At 43.3% G+C, this 13,082-nt stretch overlaps 1 protein-coding gene across 5 annotated transcripts in view; it reads left to right on the forward strand.

The window, feature by feature from the left end:
* Positions 1-1,350: 1,350 nt before the first annotated feature.
* Positions 1,351-13,082, forward strand: part of USP48 (ubiquitin specific peptidase 48) — a 59,205-nt gene continuing 47,473 nt past the window's right edge. For all 5 annotated transcript variants that reach the window (XM_016214620.2, XM_016214621.2, XM_016214622.2 and 2 more), the window contains exons 1-2: positions 1,351-1,499; positions 12,309-12,429. In XM_016214620.2, the coding sequence (XP_016070106.1) occupies positions 1,366-1,499; positions 12,309-12,429 (255 nt within the window). In that variant the 5' untranslated portion in view covers positions 1,351-1,365. The remainder of the gene's footprint in view (positions 1,500-12,308; positions 12,430-13,082) is intronic.

The raw sequence follows: 13,082 nt of genomic DNA on the forward strand, positions 1-13,082 counted from the left end.
GCCTTTGCTCCTTGTAGTTCCCTTTATCTGGAAAGGAGCTTTTCTTCTACCTTGGCTAAATTCCATTCTTTTAAGGGCGAGTTCAAGAGTTACCTTTTCTGGGAACCCTTCTCCCAAGTACTCCAAACCTTCCCAGCCTGGGAAGGAGACCTTACTTTGTGCTTCTACCCTTCTCACCTAACCCACCTCCAAGGGCAGGGGCCACGTCTCATTTTCATAACGCCTTAAGGGAATATCTAGTGACTAGCACACATTAGCACCCAGTCCAAGTCAGAAATTAGTGCTTAGACCACAGTAGAGCACATTTAAATGTAAAGTTCTCATAAATCCTCACAGTAGCACCGCCCTTTAGTTTGCAAAACATTCTGATAAGGCCACTCTTCATATCCTGGGGCAGACGTTGCAAACTGCACTGTTTTAAAACCCGGCAGCTAGAGAAGAGCTTCTAGGAAAAAGTAGGAAGTGATCATTACATACAGACAACAGTAGTAAAAAGATGCAAAGGTGACCCTCCGGGCCAGGGAAACCCCAGCCCGCCCTCGCCCCCGCCCCCGCGTGCGCCTCTGCACGACCCCCCGCACGCCAAGCCCGCCCCCTCGAAGACTACAAATCCCAGTATGCCTCGAATCCAGTGAGTGGCAGCGCGCAATGCATGCCGGGACCCGTAGTCCAGTTCTAGTTCAGGAAAGGCCCAGAACGTCCCGTGACGTCAGGAGGGCTCGGGAAAGGAGTCGGAACCGGTCCCGGTTCAAGTTAAATCTTCCTCTAGAGAGCAGAGCCTGGTTTTCTTTGGTGACCCGGTTTCAGGTCCCACCCCACAATTCAGCGGACCTATGGTGTGCGTTGAGTAGCGTCTCGCGTGATTCCTTCACGGTTCAAGGGGAAGGACCAGAGGGCAAGAATAGGCAGCCTCCAGCCCTCGAGGCGCCGGCTCGTTAGAGTAGTGGGACGCTGGACGCTACCCTAGACGGGGGCTGCGCCGCTGCTTCCCCAGCAGCGCCGATGAGGACGTGGCAAAACTGTCCCTGACAACCGCTCGCCTCTCTTCGCCGTCTGCCCAGAGGCGCGGGAGGCGCAAAGGCTGCTGGGACCGCGCATGCGCCCATCGCGGCGGGGAGTGCTTCTCAACGTCTGCGGGAGTAAGGGGCGGGGGGCGGTGTCGGGTGTCGGCGGCGGTGCTTTGCGGCCAGTCGTGCGGGTCGGGCGCGGGCGGGCGCGGCGGCTGTGGCGCGCGCAGGTGATTGACTGGCCAGCTGGCTGAGGGAGCGCCTGGTCTTCATCGCTGGCAGGTGGCGGAACCGAATTGGGCGGCTGCGGAGGCGGCCGCGGCAGCCCGACTCCGGAGGCGCTCCTCTGGCCAAGGCCATGGCCCCGCGGCTGCAGCTGGAGAAGGCCGCCTGGCGCTGGGCGGAGACGGTGCGGCCCGAGGAGGTGTCGCAGGAGCACATCGAGACCGCCTACCGCATCTGGCTGGAGCCCTGCATCCGCGGCGTGTGCAGGTGAGGCCCGCGCCCGGGCCTCGCGCCCCTCATTGCGTCGGACCTTGGAAAATCGGGCCGGGGGTCGGGGTGGGGGAAGGAAGACTGCGGCCCGTTGCGTGCACCTAGCAGGAACCGAGAGGAGCAAGGTGGAGGTCTCCTGCTTTCCGCCGCCTGGGCGACCTGGGAAACGCAGCCTCCCCGGGCTCTGCACGGCGGTGATGCTGCCGAAAGCCCTTCAGAAAGGGTTCTGGGCTCTTACCTAGAAGATGGCGGTGGAAATGGTTAAAGGCAGGAGCCGAGAGCTTAGCCAGCCTTGGTTGGATGTCTTGGCCACGGCTCGGCTTTTTTTGTTCGTAAAAAGGAAACTTCTTCGAAGTGAGCTTCATCACAGTGTATCTTGCATTAGTGTTGACGCTGAAAGCTTGATCATCTTAGTATTACTTTTGGATAGGGTTGCTTTGGAAAAACGTATGGTTAGCCTACGTCATCGGTGCCCTTCAGTCCCCTGTTGACCTCCCTTCTCTGGTTAATCTAGTATTTTTTTTAGCCCTTTTTTTTTTTTTTTTGGGTCCTTCAGACTCTACACCTCTCTACCAAGTACGGAGTTTGAGCTGTGTAAGTTTTGTCTTTCACTTGCGCTGAGCCCTTGAACCCCGCCTGCCTCTTTAGATCGAATCCTTAGGCATTGTGCCTGCCTCTTCTGTTTTTCCACCTTTTAACGCGGGAACTGTAGTTTTTGTTCCGGAATGTTGTTGAATTGACTTGGCCAAGCCGGGCATGCTCAGTAGCCGCCTTTCAGCAGGCCCTTTAGGAAAGGCTTTCTGCTGCGGGATCCCGAAGGCGTGGAAGTCATGGTCTCCGCTTTGGAGCTTAAAGGCGAGTTTGAGAAGTCAGACAAGTTAGGGAGCTTCCATAAAGCAAAGGAATCGTTGCAAGCTCTGGGCGTCGGGCTCCCCAGGAGGGCAGATCCGACTCCCCTACAGTAAGTGCGGGAATGACAGAAGTGGGTGTATAATAGAATTCGTAAAGCTTCAGTCAGCTTTTCAGCATAGTCAGGTAACAGTAACCAGAACGTGTAAACTCTTTCACGTGGTTCTGATTGTAACGGAAGTAAAGGAGTAGAAATTGGCGGAGATCACAATCAGGAGGATGTCCTGGAGAAGGTGAGCTTTAAGCTGCGGTTGCAAACTTTACATCCAAGTAGTTGTTGTTTTTCTCTTTTTGAAAACAACATTGAGATATAAACGATTCACCTGTTTAAAATGTAGAGTCCGGTGGTTTTGGTTTGTGTGTTAATAGGGTTGTTCAGCCACCACCACAAGCTGATTTTAAAACATTTTGGCTCGGCCAGCTGGCGTGGCTCAGGGGTTGAGAGTCCATCTATGAACCAGGAGTTCAGGGTTCCATTCCCCGTCTGGGCACTTGCCTGGGTTTTGGGCTCGATCTCCAGCAGGAGGCAGCTGATCAGTGACTCTCATCATTGATGTTTCTCTCTCTCCCTCTCCCTTCCTCTCTCTGAAATCAATAAAAACATATTTAAAAACATTTTGGCCCCCCTAAAAGAATCCCTGTACCCATTAGAGAACGGCACTCAGTCCTCCCCTTCACCCCCTGATTCCCAAGCTCCAGGCAATTATCCATCAGTTTTCCGCCTGTAAATTTACCTACTTTGGACATTTCATGTAAATGGTGTCATACAATATGTGGACTTTTGTGACTGGCTTCTTAAACTTAGCATATGTTCAAGGATCATCCATGTTGATGCATGTATCAGTATTTCTAAAAAACTGTGTAAAAAGTATGTAAAATATATAACAAAATTTACCACTTTAAAGTATCCAATTCAGTTTGTACAACTTTACAGTGTTGTACAAACGTCACTATTGTCTTGTTCCAGTACTTTTTTTCCGTCACCCTAAAAGGAAACTTCATATCCATTAAGTAGGTACTTCCCATTTCCCCTTGGCCATCCCTTGGCAACCACTAATCTTTCTGTCTCTGAATTTCTCTATTCTGGATATTTCTTATAAATGGACTTATAAAATATGTGGCCTTTTTTTTGGTCTGGCTTTCACTTTGCATAATGTTTTCAAGAGTCATGTATGTTGTAGCACATACCAGTACTTTATTCCTTTTTATGGCTGAGTAATATTCCATTGTTTGGATATACCACATTTTATTTATCCATCAGTCGATGGACTTAAAAATCCCTGTCAGCCTTTATTGAGGAATAATTGACAAATAGTTTTATTTATTTATTTATTTACTTATTTATTGTTAATCCTCACTGGAGGATATTTTTTCTATTTATTTTTAGAGAGTGGAAGGGAGGGAGGAGGAAGAAGGGTGGGAGGAGAGAGATCTGATCTGCAACCAAGGTATGTGCCCTAGACCAGGAATAGAACCTGAGGCTCTTCAATGTGTGGGCAGACACTAACCACTGAGCAACACCGGCCAGGGCTGTATATATTTTAAAGTGTGTACCGAGCTGATTTGATATACATTGTGTGCCGATTACCAAGATCAAGGTAATTAACACAACCATCACCTAACATGGTTAACTTGATTGACATTTTGGTAATTTCCCCTTTTTGGCTATTTTGAATAGTATTGCCATGAACATTTGCGTACAGGTTTTTGTTAGAATGCCTGTTTTCAGTTCTTTTGGATCTGTACCAAGGAGTGGGATTGCAGGATCATGTGGAAATTATGTTTAACTTGTTGAGGAATTGCCACACTGTTTTCCATAGCTGCTCTGGTATTTTACATCCCCGCCAACAATGTAAGAGGGTTCCAATTTCTCTCCAACCTTGGCAACACTTGTTACTTTCTATGTTTATTTGTTTGTTAATTACCACCCTGGTGGGTTTGAAGTGGCATTTCATTGTGATTTTGATTTACATTTTCCTAATGACTAATGAATTTGAGCATCTTTTCTTGTGCTCTTAGGTCATTTTCTTTTTTTTTTAATATATCTATTGATCTCAGAGAGAGGAAGGGAGAGAGACAGAGACAGAAACATCAATGATGAGAGTTGTCATTGGTTGATTGCCTCCTGCACGCCCTCAACTGGGGATTAAGCCCGCAAGCGGGGCATGTGCCCTGACCAGGAATCGAACCCCGATTGCCTGGCTGCTCAGCCGCTCAGCCACGCCTGGCCAGGCTCATTTGCTTTCTTAATGGTATCATTTGTAGTACAAAAACTTTTAATTTTGATGTATCCCAGTTTATCTTTTTTTGGGAGGGCAAGGATTGCTTATGCTTTTGAAACCATGCTTAATCTAAGGTCCAAGCAATTTTTATTTAAATATTAAAAGGCTTTTTTCCCCCCTACTCACATTTTCCTTTTATCTTAATTTTTATTTTTTATTTTTTTGAGAGAGAGGAGGGGAGGCGGAGAGAGAGCGCAACACCGATGTGAGAGTGAAACTTCAGCCGGCTGCTGCCTCCTGCACGCCCTCTACTGGGGGTTGAGCCCACAATCTGGGCATGTGCCCTGACCCAGAATCAAACCGACCACCTTTCAGTACCGGAGAAGTTGCCCAACCAGCTGAGCCCTACCCGCCAGGGCTCACTTTTTCCCTTTAGTTAAGCATTTCCTCCGACTCTTAAGAAGAGATTAAAGAATTAAGTTAATGGTCTCATCAATATTTTCTTTTATACTTTACACAATTTGTTATGAGATGCCAGAGCTGCAGAGGTGTTTAGCCACATTTAAAGACTAGATAAATCATGACTATTATTGATATTTCTGAGACTGCTTAGTATAAACACAGGAGGGAAGCAATCTATGCTAAATTCTATATCCACAGAATTCTGCAAATACTGTGTCTTAATTCTTAAAACTATGAGGATAATAGTCGAGTTCCTTGCAGTAAAATTGGTGGGTAAGGGTTGTACATTTTTTAAAAAATTTTATTCATATTGCTAAATTGCCCATCAGAACGATGGTTCTACTTTACATTCCTCTGTCAATTATAAGAATATCTTGTTTCACCTGGCCTGTGTGGCTCAGTGGTTGAGCCCCCACCTCTGCACCAAGAGGTTGCTGGTTCAGTTCTTGGTCAGGCACATGCCCAGGTTGTGGACTCCATCCCCAGTAGGGGGTGTGCAAGAGGCAGCCAATTGATGCGATGTTTCCCGTTTTTTCTTCCTCTCTCAAAATCTTTTTGTTGTTGTTTTTTGTTTTTTTAAATATATCTTTATTGTTTTCAGAGAGAGGAAAGGAGAGGGAGGGAGAGATAGAAACATCAATGATGAGAGAGTCATTGATTGAGCCCGCAACCCGGGCATGTGCCCTGACCCGGAATCGAACCCCGATCGCCTGGATCCTAGGTGGGTGCTCAACTGCTGAGCCATGCCCGGCCGGGCTCAAAATCATTTTAAAAAATATATTAAAAAAAAAGATCACCACACTGTTGTCCTTGTCCGTGAATTTTTTCTCCCTTTTTCACTCAGTCCCTACTAGTCTTTGATTTTTTTTCTTTCTTTCTTTGTAGTATCTGTTAAATTCAACAAATATTTATTTATTGAGTGCCTGATAATATGCTTTGCTGGAGTAAGTATTCATTCTTTTATGCAACAAATATTTTTGGTGCCTTCTGTGGGCCTGGTAGTGTTCTGGGTGGCTCTGGGATAAAGCCCCAGAAGTTAAAGTTCCCTCCTTCACGTGCCACGTATTTTAGCGGTAAGACAGATGTAAACAAACAACATAATTGTTATTTTCCAAAAAATGGTAGGGGTGCCACACAACATACTTTTTGCAACTTGTTTTTATTTGGTAATACACCTTTTTCCATATTAGTGCACATGGATCTGTTTTATTCTTTTAAGTAGCTACAGGACATTTCATTGTGTGGAGGTAGATGTGTTGTAATGTACCCAGTTCCCTGTTGACGGACCTTTGGGTTTCCAGTATTTGATATTACAGCCAGGGCTGCTATGAACATCCCTATACCTGTGTCTTGGTTGAGTCAGTGTTTTCACTTAGGTTGCAAGATGAATCCCTGAGGTCAAGGGCACAGTGACCATTTTATTTTCTATTTTTACCCCCCCCCCCCCATGACCATTTTAAAGTTTGATAGATGGTAAAATTTCAGACCATTTAATACCATTTCCCACCCCAGGCATTCCTATTTCAAACACCAATCTGATTAGTGAGAAATAGCATCTTTTATTTTCATTTGCTTATTTTATTTTTTTGCTAGTGACATTGATCATCTTTTTATATTTGCTGGCCATTTGTATTTCTCCTTTGAATTATGTGTTTTGAATTGTTGATTGTTTTCTTAGATTTTCAAGAGCTTATTGAATGTTTCTATTGAAGACATTTTCCCCATTTAAAAAAAATTTTTTTCTTTTGACTTTGTGGGTGGTTTTCCTTTTGGCGCATCAAAACCCGTATTTTTATTTTTTGGTTTTTTTACTTATCAGTGCTTTTCTTTACGGTTTCTGGATTTCCCAACTCCAAGATTATGGAAATATTCACTCATGTTTTGTTTTGGTACTGATGGTTTCATTTTATGCATTCAACCTTTGTTCTTTCAGCATTTAATTTAGGGAGGGAAGTGTACAGATCCATCTTTATTTTATTTTACTTTTTATCAAATGGCTAAATTTTTAAAAATCACTTATTGAGTAATCTAGTCTTCCCCCATTAGTTAAAAAGCCACTTTTGTTATATGACAAATTCTTCTGTGTACTTGGGTTTATTTCTTAGCCTGGTTTTCTGCTATTGATTTGACTCAATACTCTTGTACTAGGACCACAGTTCTAATTTCTTGATAATATTTTTAAAATATCTATAAGACAAGACCCTTCTTAATTCCTGATAGAATTTTTCTAATGGTTCTTATTTAAATTTACTTGACTTAAAATTTTTTATTTTTTGGTTTTTTTACTTACAGTAAAGTACACAAATGGTAAGAACTACACTGGATGAATTACCACAAAGGGACTATCTCAGTCATGTATCTGTTGCCAAGATTAAAATGTTACTAGCATTCCAGAATATCCCCATCTCCCATTTTCTGCTTTCTGGTCAGTACCACCTCCATCCTCAGATTTTGCCAATTTTGAACTTTGTATACAATTAGGTATACATTGTAGTTCCTCTGTCTGGCTTCTGCTCAGCATTGTGAGACTCATACACATTGTGGGTGGCAGCAGTGTGATCATTGTTAGGGCTGTGCAGTGTGCCATTGTGTTACTGTATACTTTATCCTTTCTATTGGTGATGGTCATTAGGGATTTTTCCAGTATTTGGCTATCATGAATAAAGCTGCAATGAACATTCTTGTATGTATCTTTTGGTGCTATATATACATTAAAAAAAAAATTTTTTTAATGTATTTTTAAAAATATATCTTTGCCTGGCCGGGCGTGGCTCAGCGGTTGAGTGTCAACCTAGGATCCAGGAGATCGCAGTTCAATTCCCTGTCAGGGCACATGCCTGGGTTGCGGGCTCCATCCCCAGCAGGGGGCGTGCAGGAGGCAGCTGATCAATGACTCTTATCATTGATGTTTCTCTCTCTCTCCCGCTCCCTTCCTCTCTCGGAAATCAATAAAGACTTTAAATAAATAAATAAAAGCCAAACCGGCTAGGGCTCTTGTCCATTTTTGTCCCTTTAATTACCTTATTGACTTATAGTACTTTATTTTGGATACAAATGCTTTGTTGAATATATGTATTGCTGGTATCTTGCTTTTTTTACATTCTTAATGGCATATTTGATTAGTAGAAGTTCTAATTCCAGTATAGTCTAAATTTGTCAATATTTTTCTTCATGGTTATTGCTTTTTTTTGCATGTATCTCATTTAAGAAATCTTTCCCCAAGATCGTAAAGGTACTGTCTTCTATTGTCTTCCACAGGCTGTATCGTTTTATCTTTCGTAGTTAGATCTAAGGTCCACCTGGAATCACTTACTTATTTTTGACAGTCGGGAAGTATGGGCATGGAAGAATTGAGGGTTTCCTGTTCCGTGTGACCATAGCAAAGCAGAAGGTTGAATGAGTGCTAATGGGAAACCTCTCTGATGCTAGAAGTGACAGCTCTAAGTGAAAGGGAGGACCTATATAAGGGGGGCGGAATTAAGCAAAAAAATTAACACAACCAAACGATTATCTTCGCAAATCCTCTGCACCTCATTTCCCTCAGCTTCTGAGGTTTTGATCTAGTCATTAAGAAAAAGTTAGCCTTGCCCAGCCGGGCGTGGCTCAGCGGTTGAGTGTCGACCTGGGATCCAGGCGATCAGGGTTCGATTCCCAGTCAGGGCACATGCCCGGGTTGCGGGCTCGATCAATGACTCTCTCATCATTGATGTTTCTATCTCTCTCTCTCCCTCTCCTTTCCTCTGAAATCAATAAAGATATATTTTAAAAAAAAGAAAAAGTTAGACTTATATTTGACAGTCTTACAAAGGATGGTTCATTTATTGACAATTGATGAGCCTTCATTCACTCTTCGTTATCACCCGAAGCCTGTTATTTACTTATGGTTTGCTCTTGGTGTTACATATTCTATGGGTTTGGACGCATGACATGGATCTACCATTATAGCCTCATACAGAGCAGTCTCACTGGCTAAAAAACCTCGCTGCCCTGCCTACTCATCCCTCCCTCACCCTCACCCTCACCCATCTTTCTTGTCTCCATAGTTCCGCTTTTCCAGAATGTAATGTAGTCTGTCACACAGTACATAGCCTTTTCAGATTGGCTTCGTTCACTTAGCAATATGCATTTAGGCCTTCTTTCTTGTCTTTTCATGGCTTGGTAGCTCTTTGTATTTATTTAAAAAAATTTATTGATTTTAGAGAGAGAAAGGAGGGAGAGAGATAGAAGCATCAATTTGTTCCTCTTATTTATGCAAATTCATTGGTTGCTTCCAGCTGTGTACCATGACCGGGGATCGAACCCACAACCTTGGTGCATCAGGAGGATACTCCAACCAACCAACTGAGCTACCCAGCCAGGGCTGTATTTGCTTTTTGAAGCCAGCTTTAGACTGAGGACATGGGATTGGGGGGGGGGAGGGGGTGGCGAGGACAGGAGAGCCAGTTTTTAAATTCATTTTTTCCTGTTGTTTTGCTGTCTGGAGCAGGACACTAAAACCTTAACCAGCCCACAGGAGCCCTTCTCTGAGGGAATGAGAGGATGTGCGTGCCTGACCCCGGGACAGCGCCTGTCTCCCCACCCGTCATGTGAGGAAGTCTTGCCACCATCCTGTCCACGAGGAGAAAGCACAAATGAGCCTTGTAGTGCGCCTTGAAAAACAGACTTGAAGGATCATGTACCTACTTGTTTTTAGTAGATTTTCACTCTTTTTAGCCCCCCAAGACCTTGTGGTCCCGTGCTGCTGGCTGTCACTTTTTTAAAGGAACCTTCCTGGTAAACCTTGTCGCTGCTCCAAGGGAAGGTCTGTGAATCGGGTTTTGTTTGTTTGTTTGATAGAAGAGAAAACTACTTTGGTGAAAAGGAGTGATTTTTTTTTTTTTTTTACTCTCAGCATTGTGACGTAGTCCTCTCCTATTAGAGATGAGTCCTAGGCACGAAAGTAACTTCCTTCAGACCCCCCCCCCCCCAGTGAATCAGTTCCACTTTTATTTTTTCAGTAAGCTGTTTTCCAGCCTGGCTTTGACATAAACCTGACAGAGCTGTTCTTACGTTGACCAAGCTTGTTTTCATTTTTATTTTTTTAAGCCAGGAAGACAGTATGTTTAGGTGGAACATTAGAAACAGTTACTTTTGGAACCTAGTACACTCCATAGTTCCAGGTCTGAAAGGGAGAGAGGGTGATGGGGAAGCCTTTGCCTCTTTCTTTGCAGCCGGGGAGGGCACAGGCGGCCTCCCCAGATGGTGGTTTCCTGTTTAGAGTGTCTACCTTTGTCTAACAAACAGGCCTATCACACCCATTTTTAAACAGTGTTTTGTACCTTGCCTTTTTCAACTAGTGATGTTGTTACATATCACAAGATTAAAAAGTTTCTCCCTTTTATTTCCTGACTCCAGAAGTTTCCATTATTTGGTTATATTATTTTATCAGTTTTCTATCGCTGGCCATTTATTATGTTTCCAGTCTTTTACTGCTATCTGTAAAGCTTTAGTAGGTAGCCTTCTGAAATAGTCACACATCTTAACCTAATAATGTCCGTTGTAACAAAAGAAAGCCCACGTTCATACAATGCAGTGCCTCATTGGTCTCCTTTGATCTGGAATGGTGACTCAGTCATTCTTAGTACTCTGTGACACTGACACTTTTGAAGAGTGCAGGGCACTTATTTTGTAGAAAGTACCTCAACTTGGGTTTGGCTGGTGCTGCTCTTAAGTGCATCACATCAGGAGGTGCCTGTTGTCAACCGTTAGACCCATGACTGGTTACTCACCTTGGATCACTTGGTTAAGGTGGTAACTGCCAGGTTTCTCCACTCAAAGCTACTCCTCTGCCTTTTGTAATTAAACAGCTTGTGCTGAGCTACTATGAGACTGTAAATATTGTTGCTTCTCTCGAACTTGCCTGCACCAGCGTCCTTGATGATTCTTGCCTGGTTCTTTAGTTAATCTGATGGACGCCAAATGGTGGCTTTCTAATTCTCTCCTTCCTTTACTTTGTAAGTCGCCCTCTTCTCTAAAGAAGAGGTTTCCCATCCACCCTCCCTCCATCCACCCATCTCACTGTAGATTCCTACTGCATTCAGTAGTTACAATCCTGTCGTTATTTATTTTGCTGCTCAAATGGTTCCAGATTTGGCCATGGGAGCCCCCTTAAAGCTGTCCTTTTAACATGCCTGTATCATTCTTCGAGTGCATCTTTACTTTTTGGGCACAGTAAGATATTCCATGTTTATCTTGTGCTTTGCCTGCCCGGCCTTGACAACGCCATTTCTCCAAGGAGCCCTGGGTTCTTCTAGTGGGGAATATTTAGAAATCAGTATCTGGTTGCTAGGTGTGCTCTCGTTACTGCTTTCAGGGCCTCAGCTGACAAAAACCTATCCCACTTCGGCTACGCAATTAAGTTTAACTTTCAGATAGACAAATATTTTATCTGGTAACCCTGATCTGCCTCTCTCTCTAGTAAGACCCATGAGGTTAGCTTTGTACCTCTTGGTGCTGCAGGGTTCAGTCTGTTCTTCCCCCCTTTCTGAGTTATAACCTTCCTCTCCAAAGCTTGGTTCCCTTTGTCCCCCGTGTATTTACTTTTTGTTGAGTTGTAGAATGTACAGAAAGTTGTTTCAGAATTGTTAATCCAGGTCTCTGTGAAAAGGAAGCTGTTAAGAGTTTGGCGTTTTCTTTCTTTTGTTTTTAGCCTAAGGGCACTAACTACTAAATGAGCTTGCTGAGGACCTTGGAGGTTGTTTGGGTTAGTCGACCCCGCCCCCCTCCCGCCCAGTGTGGATGTTACTCAGTTGAAATGTGTTTGTGTTGAATTTAGGGTTCCCCCATCCTTACTGATTGTGTGTGTGTGTGAGAGATGGTCATTTGGTTTGTTTCCACTAGTTTGCAATCACCTGGTGCATGTGCTTTTGCACCAGTGGGGTTATATCTTCAGGGTGAATTCTTAGAAATGAAGTGGCTGGCTATATATCTAGATTTGTTAGAGACTGCAAAGTCCCTCTCTACCAGAGTCCTACCGGTTTGCATTCCCATTAGCAGTAAATGAGTTCTCTTTTCCACAGCCTTACAAACTGAGTGCTGTGGTATCCTTTCTCAGTTTTGCTCATCTTATAGATAAGAAATAGATTTTTTTTTAATGGTGTGTCATTATAGCTTTAATCTGCATATTTCTTATCATGGAACTGTGGTATTTTAAAATTAAACTTTTTTTTTGTAGACGAAACTGCAAAGGAAATCCGAATTGCTTGGTTGGGATTGGTGAGCATATTTGGTTAGGAGAAATAGATGAAAATAGTTTTCATAACATTGATGATCCCAACTGTGAGAGGAGAAAAAAGGTAAGCCATCATTTTAAGTGACTTTATGTGGTGTTCCTATTTTTATTTGTTTTGTGCCTGTGATCAGGAACCATTACTGATTTCAGGTAACCTGTGCAGCTTTAAGATAAGTTGTGGACATAAGACTCTAAACTGCTTTAATTGGAACAGTTCTTAATGGTCTGCTTTGAAATAGGTAGCTGTGTAATCCAGGAAGCCTTTCAATAGTAGTTTTCGTTTAAATGCTGATTCTGTGTTCTCTTTAACATTGCGTATTTTATTTTGAACTCTTTCTTAAATCTCTTTAAAGGAGGTGGTAAGTCAATGGACCGAGCTCCCATAATGATATCACTTTGCTTTCTTGAGCTTGTATTTTTATATATCATATACATAAGAGATGGTTTTACTTTTTGTTTTAGTACATTAATATTTCCTAATCATAAGGCCTGGCATTCACAAAATCGTCAGCTGCGTAGATATTTCTCTATTTAAAACAGAAGGATTCTTTGTAAGTTCAGGAATTCTCATTCTTATCTTTGGAAGAAGTTGCAGCCAACTCCCCTTTTCTCCCATCTCCCAGATCTGTAGGATTAAAGGAGCTTTTCTGGAAGTTTTACTTTGTCATTCTGTTGCATGTTGGCAGTTTAGGAAGATAGCATAAGAAAAACCTATGT

Source organism: Miniopterus natalensis, chromosome 9 (genome assembly GCF_054644295.1).
Source record: "Miniopterus natalensis isolate mMinNat1 chromosome 9, mMinNat1.hap1, whole genome shotgun sequence".
In the NCBI taxonomy this organism is placed as follows: domain Eukaryota; kingdom Metazoa; phylum Chordata; class Mammalia; order Chiroptera; family Miniopteridae; genus Miniopterus; species Miniopterus natalensis.